Here is a 22,241-nt window from a genome sequence, read left to right as displayed (position 1 = left end):
CGTGCCGCCGCTCGGCGCGCGTCTCGCGCTGTCTGCAAGCCAAATCAACGCACGGGCACACTGCTGGAGCTTCTGCAAATCACACGGACAACGTTTCCCGGCGAGTGAAAACGAAACCCCTCCGTCCTTCCTGTGCAAACGGCAGGTTTTCGGGAAACACTTCGTGTAGTTCTGTTGTCGTTTGCGCGGATTGTGGGAATTGCAAAAAAAAAAAAAAAGAACATCTGCACTCTTAGCCCATTTTTAGCCCTCCTGCAGAGGCAACAGAAAAGGCAGTTTTCGTAACGCTGCCTACTTCTGTTCTAAAGCGCATGGGTGGGTGCTTTGAAAGCTGTTGGATTTCTCACATAGCTGAAACTTAAGCGTGGCTAACGGAGGCCGTTTTCAGTATCAGTTATAATGCTGAAGAGGAAAAATTCTGAGAAAAATACATATGTACACAAACGCATACTGTATAGTGCATTGCTGTTTTGTTGAACTTTTAATGATTTTCAGTTGTATCAAAAACTTTATTGTCAGGTAAATATTTAGTATGATTAACGGGGTACTATTAAATGAACATGAGATTAGTTTCTCATCTAACCTGCAACCGTTTGTTAGATAAGCCGAGGGACCATGGACGAAAATCAGCTGTGTAGCTAATGTGACACGGCGCGGTGCTGCCAATGCTAATGTGTTGTTTACTGGGCATTGGCCCTTTTGAGAAAATGCAATAAATGAGTTTGTTATTGAGAGTAATTTTGATTCCCGATTCTAAGTCAGTTGAGGATACAGCCCAGGCTGAGGCTCAGACTTGCAATGATAGAGCCAAGCCTGTGCTCGCTGTGAAGTGCACACAGGTTCTAGCATTTTTACTATTAATTGCAAGCATTTGTATTTACAAATTAAATTAACATTGGTTTTAGCAACGTGCTATCGACAAGTTTAGTATCTTTGTCAGGATGCTACAGGGGATTTTGAACACCTGTAATAATATCTTTTCTGGATCCAGAAGAAGCAGTGCTTTTCAGTGAGGCCACAGATGTTGCTGGACACCTGTAATTTTCTTTGGCTCTGTAAATATCGCGTGGCAGGTTCTATACCGAATCACTCTGGTGCCTCAGCAACAGCATCTGCTCTGGCTCCCATTTTACGTCCTCCAGGGAACAATTGCTCTCCCTTCCGCCGGGTCCGCACTGTCTCGCGACTGTGGGGAGGGAGATTACACCTCGTCTGAAAAAGGCTTTATTAGCCTGGCAGGGAAAGCTCCTGTTTACCCTTGTATCCAGCGAACATGTCCGCTGGTTCTCAGGGAATGCTCGGGCCCTTAAGTAGCTTTTAGAAATCCACTCCACAGGCCTTCGACACAGCTCTTTTCGCCGAAAACCCAGCCGTTATTAGGGAAGGTAATGCGAGAGAAAAACGAATGCAGATTGTTGTGCGAAGGGAAAGAGGTTATGTCAGTATCGCTGTGCGACATCACACAAGACTAATTTGTGATTGGACGAATCTCAGGCTGCTTAGACTTCTCTTGGGCTTGAGGTGTTTTCACTGAGCACTTTTCAGATCCACAGGGGAAACGCAACCCACAGAGAAGAGCGATGGCTTTTGTTTGGTACACAGGGGCATACAATCCTTCATAAAAAAAGCAAAAACTATCTGTCTCTTGGCACCATTTCCTATAAAACTGCTGCATGGCAATATACTCAGTGATGACCTCAGGTTGAGGGGAAAATAAAAAAACAAAAAACAAAAAAAAGACAAGCAGACAGGCCTGACATCGAAGGTGACATTGAGCAATCAGACATAAACGTAAGTGATGACAGCGGACGGGGCTGACCAGAATCGCTCAGGACTTACACCCACCTCTGACTGACAGCCGAGTGGGAGGCCTGGTCGTCTCCTAAGAGATGGAAACCGTAGGAGCGCTGGTGCAACCCCCGGTGGTAGACGTTCGGCAGACGCACTCCCGCGTCCGCCCACCGCCTCCCTCCCCCCGCTGATGGCCCTCCGTCCTCCGTGGTTTCTCAGTCAAAGCCCGGCTCGGCTGAAACAACGTCTGCGTGGTAAGCCGTTAAAGATGCCTCCTCTGGTTTACTGAGCCTATTTTACCCACGATGCCGCTGGTGGTCCGGCCGAGAAGCAATCAAAAACCTGTAATCTCCCTGAGTTTCATTGCATTTCTTTGAATTTCTTTGTTCCAGCAAACACAGTTTTTTTTTTCTTTTCTGAAATGCCTGAAACGTCTATGGTAATGAAAGACTATGAGGCGTTCCAGCGTTGCTCGATCCTGACATTGTCATTTCAGGCTTGACATCACAGTTTTGTTGATTGCGTCTAATCACTGACAGAAACACGGTTTTGATAGTGTTTTTTTTATCAGATTGAGAGCAGAAAGAGTGCACTGTAAACTCATTGTCTGCTGTTTGTAAGAGTTTTCATTGTATGGAGTAGTATTTGTCCTGTGAGGAGTCTTCAAAAGGCATTGTTTTACTATGGGGTAGCCTAATGAACGGGTGTAACCTAATAAAGTCATTTTGGTCTTGTGACTCATACACACAGCTTACTCTGAGCATGCATAAAACGTTTTATTACTTGCCTGCAACCTCATTGGCTCTACCAATTTTTCATCAGCATTATGTGATTGGTCATTGATAAACTAATTCTTCAGAAATAATAATTGACCATTGGCTTATTTGCATAGCACAACCCTGGAACTCAGGTTGACTTACAACAAATCAGTGTCCACCTGGTAATGTTTGTAGAATCACTGGTTCTCAAACTCACAATTGAGACTGTCCATTTACTAACTGAATAAATGAACAGCTGCTGCAGTAAGTTTTGCCATTGGACAGCAGATCAACCAGCAGAGCAATCACAGCCAATATGAAGGACGTGTTCAGGTCTGTATAAGGCTTGAGGAGATTTAGAGAGATGTAGTTACATGGATAATATACCAGCGTCAGTTTAACAGCACATATAACTTTAGTTTGACTTCTTATTTTGACTTTGGCTCTTACTGGAAGCGTCTGACATCAAAGGGCCTGCATACTGTATATCTCAGACTCCTGTGGAGGTTGTGCAGTGCTGCTCCACAAACCCTGGTGTTCTCGTCTTTGAGAATCTGTGACAGACTGACAAAAGACAGGCATAAATCTGCAGGCACGATATTTCAGAAGCACTGAGATTAATTTACTGTGGAATCTCTACCCCGTTGGATTTTCCTTGAAGCCTTCACGAGTAGTTAACAAAACAAGCTGCCAGTTACACAAGGCTAGGCTTACATACGGCGAGCGAGCCTGTTAAATAAATGTATGGAAATAAAGTTTGAGAGGCAAAAAGTTTTCAGGCAAATGTTTGGAGGCCAGCATGACGTTGGAAAGAATAAAACCATCGGATTTAGTGTTTCCTTACCATGCTCTGTATATCTTTTTATCACAGTAACATAGATGTCTTAAGCATGCAATGTTATAATTTCCCGCTAACTTTTTGCTAGCGTCACTGCTGTGTAGCAGCAGTGTCATTGGGGCTGGATCTGTGAAAGATTACGTGCAGCACCTCTCACCAGGGAGGTGCCTTCCGACCCCATCTGTCCGCCGATTTCGCGCTTCGGGTTGCGTGCCGCACCCCTTCTGAATCCACCGTCCCCTTCCAGGCAATCCGGGAGGCAAATCTCACACCCCCCCCCCACTCCGCCTCTCCAGCACAGCGCAGGACAGGAGGGAGTGGTGAGGCTGTGCTGAAACAGGGCCTCAGCTGGCGAACGTAGCCTCCGGGTGCGTGGGCCCCACGCTCTGCTAATGTACATGCTCATTATGTGCAGCCGTAAATAGTGTGCATGCCCCGAAATGGATTTCACACCCACACCTTTCTGCAATGCACAGAGGGTGTGAAAGGCTTTTTTTTTCTCTCTCTCTCTCTTTCCCCTCCCTCTCTCTCTCTGTCTCTCTTTCCCCTCCCTCTCTCTCTCTCTCTGTCTCTCCCCCCTCCTCTCTCTCTCTCTCTTTCTTTCTTCAGGAGCTTTGCTGGTTTTGTCTCTTGAGTTAATGCACACGTCCCAGGCTTCTGCTAGGCACAGATTTGCTGTGCCAGTCTGGCCGAAGGCCTCTTTTAGAGAATGTGAAGCAGGTCTCCCCTGCCATTACAATCACGGTTTTGTGAAAAGGATTTACTGACGTTACCCAAGATGCATTTTCTTGGCCGTGAAACGTCACGAGCGTTGATTAGGTTATTGTGCTGGGTGTATGCAGCTGACGCATGCTGTTGAACTTATAATGATTTTATTTTGTCATGTAATAATAGGCTACTCCCCATGACACTGAATAGTGAAAAAAGAAAAGAAAAGAAAAAATGATAGATAATGTGTGTACATATGAAACTGGTCAGTATCAGCTCTGATTGAGTACATTTTTCCTTGAGTTTTATCTTGGAGTATGAGTATATGAAAATCCTATATTGGTTCATTGAAGAAAAAAACACTGTTGGTAACCAAAGAGCATGCACATAAATAGGCTAAAATAGGCAATGTTGTACTGTATGCTATGGAATATAGTCCAAATCCTGTGATATTCACACTTTGGATGGCTGTAAACTGAACTTAATTTTGCTTTCTTCTTGACAGTGGAACTGCCATGCTACATTAATAACAAGACAGCAGCCTTCATGGTATGGCAATATCAGTAATGAGTGACACAACATTACACGGTACAAGCGTATTAATAAAAAGACATGAATGAAACAGCAAACGGCTTATTTAATGTATGGAAAAAATAGTAGCCTACAAGAAAAACATTCATTTGTACCATTCTTGGTACAAAATTGACCTTCCCAGCAGCTTGTCATATTTAATTTCACGCTTTGCATTAGCAACCGAAAGCCAAGCTAATATTGCTGGCCTTTGTTAGTAGGATTTACTCATTAACTGGCAGTTTATGTGACAGTGCGCGAATGCGTCCTAGCGAGAAGTGCCGATTTCCTCTGTCAGGATGATGTAAACATTATTGGCGATCCTGTGCATTCTTATGAACCGGTTTTACATGTGGCAGAGATATGACAGATGAGTCCGGGGTAGCTCTCTCAACGGTTTTATATCGACATCATCTGTGAGGCGTTCAGCAAATTCTGTACAGCAAATAGGCCTATTTCCTGCTCCCATTTTAAAGTAGGCCTACTTCCTGCAAGTCTAGTAAAGAGCTTGCCGGTTGCGCAGAGATTGGCCTTTTTATGTTTCTGTATTTAAAATGAATCATCCTCTTCTGCAAAGCTCAATGCATGGAGGCCACTGCCCTGCCTTCTGATGAGTATAATAAACACCATTTCCAGGGAGGGCTATTCGCTCTCAATGCAAATATTGCTGGACGGGGCAGTGGACCGTTTGAGAATTATGGTTTTTTCCCAGTAGGCATAATTGCGTGCACTTTCTGCAACAGTCAAATATCGGCATCTTCTTGAGTTTGGTCCCGCAGTGTGTTACTATTTTTTATTTTAATTAAAACTAATTTAAATTTCAACAAAAAAAAAGGCTTACGATAAGGTATATATCATAAATCCTAGTCCCCCAAAGCGGTAGGTCTAAACATTATGAATCATGTTTGCTTCAGTAGTCCTAGGCTGCCCCGAATTGAACTTGTTTAGTGTCTAGCTGTTTCTGCAGTTGGCACGACAGTGCCAGGAGTGGACCGTTTTGGCGGCTTGTAAATATCTACGTATGGTTTTTACACGCCATGTAACGTGGCTGTAATTTATCCACCGGTTATTGGTTTATGAAAACGCTCAAAGCGTGAATAAATATCGAGAGTAAAGTAGGGAGTTCTCCCTGCGGGATTAGCCTGCGGGATATAGCCTAGTGTGAATAGGCCACTGCAAAGGCATCCAGACTTGACTGTGGTTAAGCACATCTCTCCTGGGGTAGGTTTGGCTTCTAGCTGACTCACTCATGGAGTTACAGGTTGATAGCACGATCCACCAGCCACCCACATAACCGTACCAGGCCTATCCCACAGTCAGCTCTCAGCTCTTTCCTGTAATTAAGCCCAGAGACAATCTTTCGCGCTAGTTAAATGTGGTTGTCTTTCTTGTCAGCTTTAAAGAATGCTATTGGTTTAACGCTGATAAATGTGTTAAAAAATATAATTGCTGCAGAAAGTAATTAGGATCTAGCGGCCTTTGTGAGTTTATTTTTTAATGAGACGCTGTAGAAAAATATCAGCGGTGGCAGATCGTTCGTTAGCGGATAGCTGTGACCAGCTTGCCTGATCTCCATATTATTTTAGAATTACCCAAGCCGCCCCATACATTATGCTATAGTGAGGGCAGAAGGAGTACTGGGAGGCAAGGCTTTCTTCCAGCAGAAGCATATTTTACGCTTGCTGCGCATGTCTACAGCAAAATCAAATCCAGTAATAAACACCCCCCCCCCCCACACCCCCGCCCCCTGTTTTACAGCAGTGTAGATCTAGAACTGTAATAATTCAGATAAGCTAACACTTCCATTCCAATTATCTCCTGACATCCCAGCTTGCTTGTCTTTGTTTTAAAGCTTGTTTTTCTCTACTTCTTTAATTACCGTGCGGTTTTTGCCTACCTTGTTCGGTGCCCTTGCCAACAGAATGAGATGGAACAGACCTCCTGAACTGCAGCTGACTCAGACCATGCAAAAAAGGATATTAAAATGAGCAAGAATCGCTAGGGTTCAATGCTTAAGTGGCTGATTCTATCCATTTAAATGAAAAGAATTCACATGCAGTGCATAAATGGCATGTGTATTAGGCTAACATTAGCCAACGAGTGAACCCGTGAACCCTTTAAAGAAGAGAGATTTTAAAGAAGATGTTTAAGTATAATTTGAGATTTTTTTGAAGTGATAGGTTTGTTAATTAATAAAAGCTTGAAGGTTTATAGAAAATTCAAAATACTTCACCTGCTACAGGCATTTGGCTAATTGGAGGAATTGCTGGTGCTCGACTAGACAAAGATATTTTTCTCTGCTAACCCTAATGCCTCAGCGCTCTTAACTCCATCAAAGAAATACAGCTTCAGTACTGTATACTCACACTTCTCTTTTAACTGATCTCTCATTTGAAACTGGTGCTGCATTGTAAGACCATAAGCCTTATATTCAATTGGGAACTTGACCGTGTCTGTTGCTTGATGAGGTTACTCGTCCCAGAGAGAAGTTCCGGTTCTTTTCTGAAATCACGTCATGTTCCTGTGTCTCGACTTGTGCCAGTGCTGTATATTTCAAGTAACCGGGACCAAATGAAAGCGGGTGATCCAAAGTAGGTTATGTTTCTCCAAGATTTTATTTGGTCAGCAAGCTTCTTTGTGCGGTCTAAGGACATCCCAAGAAGGTTTTTCCTGGAGGCTGACAGCTGGCGAGGAGGCTACTGCTGGGAACTGAGTCTAAGTCAGCAGATCTTTTCTCCTTTCAGGGATTTCTAACCTGAACGCACCTGTTAAAGGGCATTGGAAGGGCGTTTGATGGTGCATCGTGTCCAACAGAAAATCACTGAGCAGCCGTAGTGGGCGGCAGTGTAGTGTAATGGGTAAGGAACATGCCTTGTAACCTAAAGGTCACAGGTTCGATTCCTGGGTAGGACACTGCTGTTGTACCCTTAAAGGGTACTTAACCAGCATTGCTTCAGTATCTATCCAGCTGTATAAATGGATGCAACGTAAATGCTGTGTGAAAAGTTGTGTAAGTCGCTCTGAATAAGAGCGTCTGCTAAATGCCTATAATGTAATGTAATCTGTTTTTGTAATGTGTTTTTGAGCAATTATTCAAGTTCTCTCCAGCAGTGAGCAGGTCAGTGCTACAGCCTAAATGGTTGAGAGCTGAGCTCTCAGAGAGGCCAGGTCTTGCTGAGATGTTTTTTTTTTCTCTCACGCTTCTGAAGGGTGTCCTGTCTCAGCGGACGCCCCCGCTCCCACGGGCCCCGAAGGCGTAGCCTCGGGGGAGACACCGGCCCTCAAAAACCCACGGCAACCTCGTTCTCCTTCATCCCCGAGACACTGCATGTTTCGGGGCACGAGCCACCGCTGGGCTTCCGGAAAGATCCCCGGGGCTTCGATCAGCGGTGGGCTCTGTTACGAGAGCCAGCCCCTCAGGATAGGACGGCGGTTGGTGGAGCCTTAGAGATCTCTCTCTCTCTCTCTCTCTCGATGTCCCGTCGGAACGGCATTAAAGGAGAGGAGCAGCCGTCTGTCTTCTTCACTCGCGGACTTCGCGAAAGCCTCGCGGTCGTTTCCGGAAAGCGGCGGTTCTTTGAGGACAAGCCGCAGAGGTTTTCTCCTCCAGCAGGCCTGGGAAAGCGGGGAAGGGAGGCGTTTTCCTTAATCCGCCGTGGATTCGCTCGTCGTAAGAACGCTGCTTAATGCTGAAACAGAGCTTTTGACCTCCGGGGGAAAATCGTTACGTAGAACGAGGGGAGGCAGTAATTGCACTTCGCCTTTAATTTCCGCATCGGTGCCAAATTCCCTCACCTTCTCACTGCCGCGCATTGAACCCGGGAAAAGAGGGAGCCATTTTTTTGCCATTACTCACAAATGTTAAGTAAAAAAAAGAAAAAAACAAATGGCTGTTTTACTGGCGTCAGTGTAAACCGGGTCGGAATCCGTCGCTCTTTTCCTTGCCGACTGCTCGTATGGCTGTACGCCAACAATTTAGAGGCTTGTTCGATGTATCTGATGTGTCAGGGGTGAATCATTTTCTGGGCGTTATCTCCTGGAAACAGACACGAGTGCCTTTCGTTTGGATGAGTGAAACAGAGCTCGCTCGGGATCTGTTGGGATTTTCGGCGGAACGGGCCGGCTCGGTTAAGAGCATCGCGTCGGTGATGTCTGCGCAACGCTCAGACCCCCATCCCCCCACCCCCCCCCCCCCTCCACCACCACCGCTCCTGTCCCATGAGGTCCGCTCTGACAGGAGGATAGCTCGAAGAAAGGGGGAAAAAAAAAAAAACACGCTCGTTTCATCTACAAACAGCATCTCCCAGAGCGCGGCGTGTGTGTGTGCGCGTGCATGCGTGCGTGTGTGTGTGTGTGTGTGTGAGAGAGAGAGAGAGAGAGAGAGGACGGGCGTGCTTCCCTTCTCCACGACGTAATTAGAAGCAATGGAATCCTGCTGTTTACCGAACTCCTGTGGGTGACAACAAGGGCCTTCTTTCTCTGAGGAGCGAGGAGCGCGTGCACTGAGGCGTTCACGGTGGACCCGCCTGTCAAAAGCCCTGAGCCGCCATCTTGGCCTTATTACAGAGCCCTGATCCCTGTCGAGGTATTACCCTCAATTGCTTTGCCTGGTTAATCCGCGCATAGCATCAAGTAAGGTTGAGTTTTGAACGTTTGAAGTTTTGAAGTTTGTGATGCAATGTGCGCAAACGAAATAACTCAAGATTTCGGGACATAGAAGAAAACTTTAGTGGGTAACTTCCCTCAAAATTTAAAATGGAGTAGGCCTATGTTTCCGCCGTATCAATATCGTGCCCCCCCTACATATGATAGTAGGAATTTACTTTTTTAAGGTTGTGGTTGAAGACAGCCTTTAAAATGAAGCTGATTGAGACGTGGGACAGTGCTTTGTGCTAACAGCTCACTCTGTGAATGCTTCTTGTCATTGTTTGTCTACTTTTAATGGCACAGTACGCCACCACGCCTGTGTAATAACGGATACGGGGAACATCGCATTGTCCGTTCTGAATGAGAAAAAAAGGCTCATTGTGCCGGTACTGTCATAGACAAGATCGCTATTGTTCTCCGCTGACAAATAGCTTAGAGTCATCATCGATTCAGCAGAATTTGCTTTGAGCTAGGAGCGCAACCGTTGGTTTTTGTTGCCGTGTGCTTTTCGCGCGCGATTCGCGAGCTGTAACTGAAACCTCGCGCGTAAGGGGAGGCTCTGGAATTCGCAGAAGAGGAGGCGGTTTTGAGTCGGAATTGGATATCGATTCCTTAATTAGCGCAGTTGGATATGAAGGCCGCTCGTCTATTCACTTATTAAGAGTTCGCTCAGGGCGCCGGATAGACACGACCGGTGTTCTGTTCTCAGCTGACCTGTCCGTCATTCTTCAAGCCGCCTCCTCCTGTTGGGTGCCCACTGCCTATACACTTTGTATAATGCACTTACGTGGGGATGTTTTTGTGGACTTTTTTAGACTGTTATTGGTAAGCTTCGCTATAGGCAGGCCAGTTCACAATGTTGAAAAAGAGGACACGCATCAGCGTCAACCTTGACTCAACGCTTGGTAGTGCCTCACACAGGGTTTGTTTAGAAGTTTTTGAATTCTGCTTGCTCTCAAAGCATCGCCCGACCCGCGCTCCCTCACTGAACTATTGACTGCCTATAATCCGCAGGTCGCTCTGAGGTCATGAGAAGGTTTTCATTGTGTGCCAGAAACCCAAGTCAGTGGCAGAAACTACTTTTGCTGTTTGGGCCTAGGACTTTGTTGAGATGTAGTTCCAGTTCTTTTTCTCAGTAATATCATGAGTTTTTTAGTTTTTTAGTTTTTTAGTTTAAATATATATATATATATATAGTGGGGGGGGGAGTGTGGGGCGTTATAGCACAGATGGAGAAACTGTGCTGTATGTTACAGCTTGCGCTCAGCACCTTTAGAAGCAACAGGTGAGTAAATACCCCGCGTCTGTCCCGGGCCCGCTGCTATAATAAGGGGACAGTAAATCACCCCGAGCGAGGACAGGGGCGAGATTAATGCGAGGCGTGAGAGAGATGCAGAGGCCCTCTCATCGGGCTGCCTCCGGAACGGGAGGGAGCCTTCGCCGCGTTTGACGGCGTCTTCGGGTTTGGCGTCCAGGTGATTGTTTTCTCGCAGCTCCTGGCCGTTCCACACAGGGGCTCTCAAAGCTCTTCAGACGTATGCTTTTCAAATGCATTGCTGATCAGCCAGCAAATGTGCTTAAACCTTTAAGGTGTAAAGTCACAAATATGTGATTCTAATGGTGATGTAACAATCCATCCATCCATCCGTTATCTATACCCGCTTATCCTGAGCAGGGTCACGGGGGGTGCTGGAGCCTATCCCAGCGTGCATTGGGCGAGAGGCAGTTAATATACCCTGGACAGGCCGCCAATCTATCGCAGGGCACACAGACCATTCACTCACACACTCATACCTGTGGGCAATTTAAGGTCTCCAATCGGCCTACCTGCATGTCTTTGGAGTGTGGAAGGAAATCGGGGTACCCAGAGGAAACCCACGCGGACACGGGGAGAACATGCAAACTCCGCACAGAAAGGCCCAAAGCCGAGATTCAATGCAATGGAGTTCTAGAACACTGACTTAGAATTTTGAAGAAAAAAAAAACATTCCAAAAATCAAAGGGTTCCCTACTCTTCAAAGGGATAATGAGGTTGTTAATTGCCGTAATTGGTATCAGCCTTGGCTGGACAAGGTTCTCTGTAAAGCCAGTATCAGTAGTAGCAGGAAGAAACAGTACATTGTTCTGTTGCTTGCGACAGTCCCTGAAGATTGCTTGTTATTGTGGAACACTGTCTGGAGGGACCAGTGGTTGGCAAGCCAAGCATGGTGTGACCCTCCTCCCTCCCTCCACAACTGATCCAGAGTCACATCTGACTGCTCTAAACTTAATCTCAGCCAGTTACTGCAGTAATTGGGAACTGATCCTGGATCAGCACTGTGAGTCACAGTTTGCAGCACGGTTAAGCTCCTCTATCTTGTTTGCAGAATTTAGCAAAAGCGTGTGAAAGGCATTGCGATTTTTTTCATCTGCAGTGCAATCATCAGCACAGGTGTCTGGAGAATAGTTTTAAACCCCCTCCTGCAAACGGCGCAATCAAAGTGCTAACGAAGGGTCGGGTGTGAAAGACGAAAATGTACATGGATAAAGATAACCCCCCCACCAATATTCACTTGTTTCTAACTTCCTGTAACTTGCAGCTTTGTCCTGTTTGAAAGGATTTAAAATGCAGGTCCCTGGGGCCGGAGTGGTCGAGTCCTGACGCTGACGCAGCGAGTTTGCGGGCTCTGTTACCCGTGCGTGTCCCCTGAAGACGCTCGCCGTTGCAGCGGTGCTGGTCGGAGCGACGAGCGGCTGATAGAGAGAGAGAGAGAGAGAGAGAGAGAGAGAGAGATAAGCTGTGAACCTGTGAACCTGTGAACGCTCTGACCGCTGGGGATCGGCTAAACTTGAGAGCCCTCGCTCTGCTTCCTCTGCGTGACTCATCTGAGGCACGCGTGGACACATGCACATGCGCAGTCACGCACACACGTGGAACTCGCGTGCGCTCAGGTGCGCAGTTGTGCACACACGCAGAACTTGTACACATGCACATGCGCAGTTGTGCACATGCTCAGTCATGCACATGGCCAGAACTCGTTCACGTACATGCATGTGCAATCGTGCACTCGCGGAAAGCTCGTACACGTGCACACATGCCAGTCTCACACTCACAGAGGTATGCATGCATATGCCCTCGCCCACAGTCTGTTATTGAACACAGGTTTGCATTTATGTGTTAATTTATGCAAAATGACATCTCTCTCTCTCTCTCTCTCTCTCTCAAACACACACACACACACACCCACTCAGATACACACACTCAGACACACACACACACAGACACACACACCTACAATAAAGAAATGAATAATTACATCAGTATGCACAATAATCGCACACCTGGGCTGAGATAATGACATTCCTACTGTAACAGTTGTCGGCAGTAATTAAAGCCATTTTCCAGAGCTTGTGTCATAAAGACTGTAGGAAATGATATCATTTCAGGGGCAGCGGAGAATAAACACAAATAATCAAGTAATGAGCGCTTATTCTGGCGTCGGTTTGAAATCTGATTTCCATAAAAAAAATAATAACAAGGCTGCTTGGGTTTTGGAAGGATTTGTGTCTTAGCTAGCTAAGTATTATTGCTAATTCACTGCCTCTCTCTCCCACCCTCTCTCGCAGTCAGATTTACACTCTCTAGCATAACCCCGCTAAATCTGACGCCGATGCGCGGCTATTCTGAGCCGCGCAGCTTCACCCCTCGTGCGAACGGAAGGCGGCCGCGGCGTAAAGCGGTCAGCTTCACGTTAGCACGAAATCAGGCTTCGTTCCAGAAGATGGCTATTAGCGTGCTGCTAAAGAAACAAGATGCTGTTTACGTAACTTCCCTCCAATCATTTTTTTTTCATATACATAACCGGAACCGCTGGGAAGCGTGCAGAGGAAATCCTCGGGCGGGTTTGAGTCCCCGGGAGACGTTCTGGCTCGGCGCCGTTGCGGGAGGCGACGGTGGCGGCGCGCGGACAAAGGAGGTCAAGCGGATCTCTTTGATAGGCTTAGCGCTGCTGCTGCTGCTGCTCCCGGGAACCTGCCGGCTCCACAGAAGCGCCGGCTTCCGCTACGGGTCCTGGGAGTTTAGAGGCGGCCGCTCGGAGCGGAGGCCCCGTTTCGTGAATGCTTATATTAATAAGTTGTTTGCCGGCTGCCGTCGCGCGTCCGCGATGCGTGGCGAACGGTAAACGGACAGCACGTACGCGTGCGCGCGCGCGGGGGGGTGACCTGCTTACCGCCGAAGCTAAAGGAGGTCAGAGTAATAACATTCATCCTTAGCCCTAAAGGCCTTAGCGCTGCTGTAAAACCCGCTCGCCAGGCTGTTGTCTGAGGAAGCCTGCGCTGAGCATTTTCTGAAAATGATGTATTGTCATTGGGCCGTTGGTAAAGGGGTTATCTGGCCCCAGCACATTTGGTATTCTTTTTGTAAGGTGAAGCATGGGCTGCTGAGATATGTGCGTTGCTTGTTCTGCTCAGTGTGCTTGAGCATCCTCCTCCTTTGTGGCTTCACTTCGGCATTATACCTCCTCATTGAAGTATCATGGAGTAAAATTACCTGCTTCTGTGGGTGTTCGCAGTCAAAACTCCTGCCTCTCTCAAGATCACAGTACTCATCCTGTGTGTCTGTGTGTGTGTGTGTGTGTGTGTGCACGTGTGTGTACTTGTGTGTGTGTGTGTGTGTGTGTGTGTGTGTGTGTGCACGTGTGTGTGTGTATGCATGTGTGTGTGTGTGTGCGTGTAAGTGTGAGTGTGTGTGTGTGTGCGTGCTTTATATGCATGTGGCAATTGTGCACCTTTTTTTTCCTGGACTTAGCCTACATGGTGCACATCTTTTCAGCATGCACATTTGAGTTCCTTAAGAAAACAAACTACCCGGGTGTGCTCGTGCTGGCTCTGGTCATCTTGCTCCCCTTCGTCATAACAGGGGGATTTCTAAATAGAAGTTGCTGATGAGATCGCATTTCAGACAATTGGTGCGAATAAACTCTGTCAACAGTGATATATCTGCTGTCTGCTGCCTAATTCCCTTCTCCGTAGAGAACACGCCTGAGGTGCCATTGTTACTCTTTAGGGCTGTTGAATAGCTAATTTTACATACATCCTTATTCCTGTTGTTTGTATAGCATATACTCCTCTGTACAAAACGAAAATGGCTCCTTTATGTATTCTGAGTATGACTGACATAGTCGTGTGGGATATGATGTATTATTTTGTACCAGTGCTGGGAAGAAATAGGACAGGAAATATTCTCCGGAAAGAGAACTTAATAAGTAGGCTAATCATGCAGACGTGCATGTGTTTTGGAGGCGGTCGGGGCGACTGTTGTCGCATTTGTTCCGTCGTGGCAGTTTGAACCGATCATCCAATTAGGAGAGAATAATTAGGCCGGTGCAGCCCTCAGGAACATACCTAATTGACCCCGCACTCTTTCGCATGTAAGTGCACTTCTCCCATGGGTTCGGCTGACGAGACTGGCTGGAGGCTTGTGTCTCTACCAGACAACACCGATGAAAAAAACATCATACACCTGATGGCATAAATACTGAGCTTATTCGCTCAGCCAGGTTTGTGAAGACGTTTTAGTGGAGATAAACAACCGCCGCTTTGAGGGGGTAAAATAAGGATACTGAGAGTGTGGGGGGGAAGCCAAAACTCTGTTCTTTGTGGAAGGACAAAGCTAGTTTTGCTGATATTTTTGATGTTCCTCTCCCAGGAACATTGATCTATGAGTCTTCTACGGATCCCCAGGAGAGCGGAGGGAACTTTGGCCAGAGGTTCATACATTCTAATGTCAGAAGATAAAGAGTCTGCCAGGCCGCTGATGAGAAGATGATATCATTGGTGCTTCTCGGAGAGATGATGCATGGTCGCGGCTCCCCTCTCTCTCTCCGCGGTAACGAGATCATCTCTCCGCGGCCTCTGTTATTGCTCGCGCAACCCGATCAAACTCCCGGCCCCCTCGCTCGCTCGCCGGAGAGCCTTACATCACCAGGCCTGAAGTTATTGATGCTCGCCCGGGTAAATTGGACGGGAGCGTTCCGGTTCCCCATCTTTCGGCACTCGTTCAATGCGGTGATTTGCGGCGAGACCCGCGCGAGCAATCATATCGACAGGCCAATTTTCCACCCATTGGTAGGGGGGTGCTTATTTATAGCTTTTATACCCCGGGGGATTATTGAATATGTAGTGGATCACACACATGGATCGCATTTTAAATCAGACGTGCAGGTTGTTTTGTCATGGAAAATGAATTATGAGGAGTTTTTTGGGGGGTGAGGATGTTTAGGTAAATGGCGAGGGTGGTGTAAATAACTGGCAGTGATCCAGAACCAATCTGATGACTGTGTGTTAGCGAGCAGGTTGAGAAGCTAATGGCAGCCTCAGGCGGCGGCCCCTTTAGATGAAGGGAGTTTGAACGCTTTGTTTAGCTCTGAGATGATGATGGATGGTGATGCTTAATGACCTTTCACTGCCTGGTCAGTGCTTGCCAGTACCCTGAGTGATTCCAGTTAATTTAGGATTGGGGTGCATGCATTTTGGCTTTTGGGGGGCGGGTGGGTGTGGGGGTGGGGGTGGACTGTGTCTGTCCAAAGAATAGAGCACAACTTGTTCCCTGAGAACTGTTGAGCTAGGTTTCCTTCCAGGCACACTCAAAGATTTTCCATGCCTAACCCCCCCCCCCCCCCCCCCAATCCCACAATCCCCTTCACTCCCTCCACATCTCCCGGACAAAAGCATGTGGACCAGCTGGCTACACCGAAGACCTGATTAGCTTGCCATTTCCATGGCAACGATACCTACCTCCCTCTGCAATCAAATCAACCCAACACAAACACTGTTCCCAAACACCAAAACAACACAATAGCTGTTGGCTAGTGTTGCACAAAGGCCTTGGGAACTCGACCGTAATTTGGAACCAGAGCTCTTTTTCTGCATTTCAGCACCTTTTGATATCTGTTGGCTTCGCTGCGTTTTGTCATTTTGGGAGTGAAGGGGTTGGATGAAGAAGGGTAAACTAGATTCTAGCTTTTTTTTAGCAGTGCTCCCAGAGTTTTTCTTTATAGAGAGATGGGTTGCCTCACTCGCCTGCTATGTTTTGTCCCCCTGAATAGCAGTTTGATGTTAGTTGGACAACATGCTCCACCTTTTCTACACCGGAAGGGAAAGAAAAACTTGAATGGAGACAAGAGTGAAATGCGCTACCTCTTTGCGCTACCTCTTTGGCCGTGCGTTGAACGCATCAGGAGAGAAGTGCTCCAGCGGCGCCTAATTCACTGTCTGCGCTCCTCATCGGCGGCCGTTTGGCGCAGCTGAAATTCGGAGCCGCCGCCCATGGCGCGCCCGCCCGCTGGGCGGGATCGGCGGGATTAGCCCCGGATTAGGACCCCGCCTGAGCGAGGTTAAACGGGCGCGGCGAGCGGGGCCGGCTCGGGGGGGGGAATCCCGCCGAAGTGGATTTTTAAACGGGATTTGGCGCTCCCAGGTGTGATGTAGGCTAGCCGTTTATTTACGGCCCTGGCTTCAGGCCTAGGGCCTGATTTACTGAGGGAACGATCGCGGGGCGAAATCTTTCACGTACCGACACGTTTAAGACTGGCCCTAATTACTCAATTAAATAAATGAAGCGCCCTCATTGGCAAGTTTGTGCTGGGAGGTATCCATAAAACAAAGGTCTGAAAAAATACTGCATTTTTACATGGTCCAGGTTATAAGGTGCTGAGAAATTGATGTCGAGCAACCGCGCAGAGGTAGCGAGGCAGCCACGAGAAAAAGAAAAATCAGCTAACAGGCTTAAGGCATAAAAATAAGACCTGCATGTACAGATCAGGAAACAGCCAGTGGTAAAGATTCACAACACTGTGTTGCAGCAAAGAACCACAACACAAACGGAGAGGAGAGATGCTTGGAGTGACATAAGAAAACTAGCAGATGATGTAAAGAAAAAATGGTTTGATGTTGAGTGGCAGACAGAAGAAAAATAGTTTCCTACAACATAATGGTGGTCCAACCGAGGAAAGGACCTTTGCAACCTGGCTGTATTGCTTCACTGTTTGCTGTTCACTTATCCTTAAGAGGATAAAAAAATACTCTTATGACTTATTCTTTATTTTGCCTTTGTCCTCTGTGTTGTCTCCTGGCATTTGTGGCTGTTGGCAAGATTGAGAGAGAGAACTTCCTGTTAACACACCTTTAATAGAACCTCAGCTATGCTATATCAGCACTTAGCAAATTAGCGTCTGCTTTTATGACTTAAAATCCACACACAAAGAGCAGAGTTTGCAAATGACGCGCCTGTAAACAGGGCTGTAACATTTTTTCCAAGGAACACTTGCGCTCCTAAGTTGAAAAATTTAGCAGCGCACTAATGAATCCCAATTAGCAGATGCGTCCCTAAATTATTTATCCTGTTAGCACACATCAATTTTCAGGAGCAAATGCTCATAAAATGGGAGAACTGTTGAGCCTTGATAAGGTAGACGGAATACTTGATTTACATAATTAACAAAATCTCTGCCCTGTTTCAGTATGTTCATCTCGAAGGCATGCAAAAGCATGGACTGATCATGTGTATCAAAAGGGAAGTCACAAAGAGATGTGTTTCTCACAAATCATCTCTTGCATCCTAATAGTGATTTTGACCCAGTTTGACGCCCATTTTAGTAAATCTGGCCTCTAGTGTTTGTCTGTGATCTGCTATACTGCAGGAACACTTGGCTACCCTTCGTGACACTAGACCCTGAAATAACAGGGAAGGACGTGTTTTGTCGGAATCTGTCATCTCTGGAGACCACACTGAGCTGTGACTGTTAATGGGTTTGTGTAATTATGTTCCTGCTTTCTTCAGATTTCTCTTGCCAACTGCCTGTATCGGTGGCGTTAGGGCTCTTCCTGATGCAGTGTGGTCGTTATGTCATTAAAATTCTCTGAATATTTTATTACGGTAATGGTCTTTATATAGGCTTATTTGGGTAAACAGACAGACCCGCCACTGTAAACCCTATGCAATTGATTAATTTATTGAACAAACTACTCCATTACAAAATTGAATGAGAGGCAAGAAACAACATGCAGTCTGGCTGTTGCATTACCCGCCTGGTGGAGTCCTCCAGTCAGTGCAGTAACCTAGCTACTTCAAGCAAGACCAGGAATAGCTGAAAGCGCAGTTTCCGTCCAAGAGATTTGTTTTTTTGGAACATGAGACGAAATACTTCTATTTAAAATCCAACACTTCTCATTTCACCCCTCGCGAAAAAGAACCGAGTGGTTTTTTTTTTCTTCTTCTTTTTTTTAATGCAACCGCAGCTACTTTTAAGAAGTGTAATCTATTTATTATTACACGCCCAAGTTAAATTTGAGTTCGGTATTTCACGGCTCGTCTCTTCGTGAGATGGAGTTGTGCTTTCAGCGGGATGCGCGGCTTTAGCGGGAAACCGGCTGCATGTGTTAAACGCGCTCAGAGAAATAGCGGACGCTTTTTCACCCGCGTACAGTACGCTCAGGAATCAGTGCGTACCCTGGGAGGTAGGCTACTTAAAGGGAATGGGAAATGTGGGCCGGCTTAATGACATGAGTGACGGGGAATCTCGCGGCGCGGCCGCCTGTGAACTGCTCCATGGCTTAAAAATCAGCATTTCATAGCTGTGCTATTCATTACTGTTAACCTGCTGCCTCTTCAGGCTGAAACGGTTAATGAGCGTGGAGGGCGGATGTGTTGCAAACGCAGATGAAACGTTTGGCCCCGGCGTTGCTGTCACACTGTTGGTCCTATTGCGGATGTTTTGGCTCGTACTTCCCTCTGCCCAGTCCTGAATTCTGCTGATGGTGCGGTGCTCTGATGGATCTGTTTTACCTGCTAAAGTCTGCTAAACCTCGCCTTGGCCTGCCTGCTCACTTCACCTCCACTTTTTTTTTGGGGAGCCTTCGCGGGATTGAAGGGTAGAGAAGCTGAGAGCATCGCTCCAGAACCAAAGTGGCTCAAGTTTTGAGCCAGTCCCATGTTGGAGAGTCCCCCCCGTTGGTGTCAGACTACCTTGAAGTGAGGTCATTTGTCATCCAGTTAGCTTAGACTTGCACTTCTGATATTTCTTGGAACGGAAAGGTTTCTTCAGTAGTTTGTACTGCAGCAGACGAAAGTGCTGAAAGACGCGGTTGCCAGACGAGAATTAAGGCCTTGTCTTGGGAGAGATTTGTCTCTGTTTTCAGACGTCAAGGTGAATTTTCTTTCCCACGTAAAGGAGTCATTGAACTGAGCAATGACTCAGTTTTTGAAAATCTATTTGTGCTATCACATTGAAAAAACTTACATTTTATCTCCCTGTTGTTCTATAAAGCAACTCATTCAGTGTCTCTCATTAGGTGTAATGTCTTTAATTCTTCTTTTAAACCAACTTTATAGTGCAGAAAGTGTTACTTCAGGAAAGTAAAGCGATTAGTAATTTCCTTTGAAGTACCTACTGCTGTGAAATAAGTTTTTTAATCTTTCTCTTTCTGTCTTCCGTTTCTTTTTTCCCTTTCAGAAATCATGACAACTGCAACGTCACCCATCCTCCTAAAATGGGACCCCAAAAGTCTGGAGATTCGAACCCTGACCGTGGAGAGACTGTTGGAGCCCCTGGTCACACAGGTGAGACTAGTTGCCTGGAGACAGTCATAGAACTTGGCTCCTCTGTCTGTCCCTTCAGTTGCTTTGAGTTTTACTTTTCTAGTTACTTTTAATTGTAACTTCTGCTCTTGTGCAGAACATAGAAACTGGCTGGAATCTTCCAAAGAAAGCATAGGCTATGCATAGAGAAGAGTGGCTAAAGCCTGTTAGTCTAGCTAGCAGTGTCACATATGGCCGTGTGTCACATCAAAATAGTCTCAGGTATAGAAACACTCATGTACATACATATATATGTACACACACACACACACACACACACGTATACCCACACACCACATACACACAGCCGTACATAGCTCTTGGGTTTCACAGTGGGCTCAAAATCTTCTGTTGTTTTCTCAATATAGCCTAAGTCTAGTATTTCAGTATTTTCAATATGGATTATTAACCATCATCCAAGTTCTCAGTTTTGATTCTTGTTTTGGTTTCTCAGAAAGCATTTTGTGAATATTGTACTCCATGCTATTTTACTTTATCTTTTTTTCATTCTCTGGCTTGGAAAATATTGAGAGATTGAGGGATTTCAAGTTGTGCACTTTCTGGTTAAAATAAACCTCTGGTATCTAACATAATAAACACTAAATCTTCACATTCTTTCATGTTTTAAATGGAAGGTGTTATTGATGCGTGAAATGTGTAAAGGCTGAGGTTCTTGTCCACTTACATGATGTTTACAGCCTTCAGTGTTAGAGCCTGGGATGGGGAATGGAGATGGTTTTTAGTTTATCAGCAACATTCTATGAATATCATCCTCCATGTTATCTCATTTCTTTTGATTATTATTTTTATTTTTTCAGTCTTCCGCTTGGAAAATATTGAGAGATTGAGGGATTTCAAGTTGTGCCTTCGCTGGGTAAAATGAACCTCTGGTAAACATTTTACATCAAACACTGAAGGTTCAAATAATTTTATGATTTAAGTGGAAGCTGTTATTTGTAAATGTGAAATTTGCTGAAGGCTGAGGCTCTTGTCCGCTTGTCCATGTTCGCAGCCCACAGGTTTTAAGCCTGGGAGGGTGGTTGTACTGGTGGAAGCTGCAGGGGAGGAAATGGTTAATAGCGTAGCACTGTCTCTCTCTCTCTCTCTCTCTCTCTCTCTCTCTCTCTCTCTCTGTCTCTCTCTCTCTCTCCGCGCTGCCCCTGAGCTCCACCCGGACACGCAGCGTGCAGCCAGGACCCGACAGCCGACGAGCTGCTTTGTCAGCGGAAGCGTGGCCTCGCGCCACCCCCGCGCCGATTGGCGCTTGGAACGCTCCGCATTCTGGCAGCGTCGGTGGCTGGAAGGGGGAGGGGGGAGATGGGAAGGGAGGGGGGCGGGGTAGAGCAGAATGCGCGCGCAGGGGTAGGGGGTGGGGGGAGGGGCCGGGAGCCCACCGCGGACAGCTCCCGTCTCCACGGTGAGGCCGCTCGGGCCCGCGCCTGACCGGTCGCCCCTCCCTCGGCGATGGCGAGGGGGAGAACGCGTCGGGTCCCCGGCTCCCCGGCGGGAGGGATCGTGGGGGATTTTGCGGCCCGTCGAAACGTTTGAAGAGTTTTTGAAGCCCCGGCCCCTGTGCGCCGCTCGCAGTCAGGGGGAGACCACCGAGAGGATTCGGAACCGAAAAGACGACCCGTTTCCAAAAATGAACCGCGAAAGGAGGTCACCCAAACGCGCGGCTCGAAAGAGCGAGGGGGACTCGCGTGCTCCTGTGCGATCGTTGGAACTGGAACCGCCAGACGCCCGGTCCGTTCTGTGACTCGATTTTTATCGCCAATTAGATGAAGGGGAAAGTATCTGATCCTCTGGAGGAGCCGGGTCGCTGTGTAGTTAAGCTGCAGTTAAAGCGAGCCTCCAGGCCTTTTTTAGGCCATTATAAACGGGGCGAGTGCGCTTCTCACGAGTTTCTTTCAGCCCTGCTTTGTCTCTATTATACGAAACCGGGTACGGTCTGAGACGCGCGGCGATATTAATGATTCTCAGGTTTTTGCCTCTCCGGTCTCGCCGCGCTGCGTATGCAGATTCGATTCCGCGCGGAACGAGCGGAAATGCAGGAAGTTACATCAGTCTTAGCGCCGCGACGCCGGCTGATTAGCCGCTGTCGCGTGACTTTCCGGAGAGAGCCGTTGGCAGAGAGCGTCCCCTGTTTTTTGCTTTTTTTTTCGCGGGAACTGTTTGCCGGAGGGAAGGACGACGTTTTTTGTTTTCGCTTCGCGGGCTTCGTCTTCCGTGAGGCCAGCGCGCGCGTGTTTAGCCAAGCGCGGTGCACGCGGCACTCGATTAATTCTGGCTGACGCGCAGCGTTAATGATGGA

General features: G+C 47.1%; 1 protein-coding gene across 1 annotated transcript in view; it reads left to right on the top strand.

The window, feature by feature from the left end:
* ctnna2 (catenin (cadherin-associated protein), alpha 2) overlaps positions 1-22,241 on the top strand; it is a 357,955-nt gene that overhangs the window by 10,700 nt on the left and 325,014 nt on the right. The window contains exon 2 of the mRNA XM_035417945.1: positions 19,806-19,912. Within this exon, the coding sequence (XP_035273836.1) occupies positions 19,811-19,912 (102 nt within the window). The 5' untranslated portion in view covers positions 19,806-19,810. The remainder of the gene's footprint in view (positions 1-19,805; positions 19,913-22,241) is intronic.

This window comes from Anguilla anguilla, chromosome 5 (genome assembly GCF_013347855.1).
Source record: "Anguilla anguilla isolate fAngAng1 chromosome 5, fAngAng1.pri, whole genome shotgun sequence".
In the NCBI taxonomy this organism is placed as follows: Eukaryota; Metazoa; Chordata; class Actinopteri; order Anguilliformes; family Anguillidae; genus Anguilla; species Anguilla anguilla.
The sequence above is the reverse complement of the archived record's forward strand: the minus strand, read 5'-3'. Positions and strand labels throughout refer to the sequence as shown.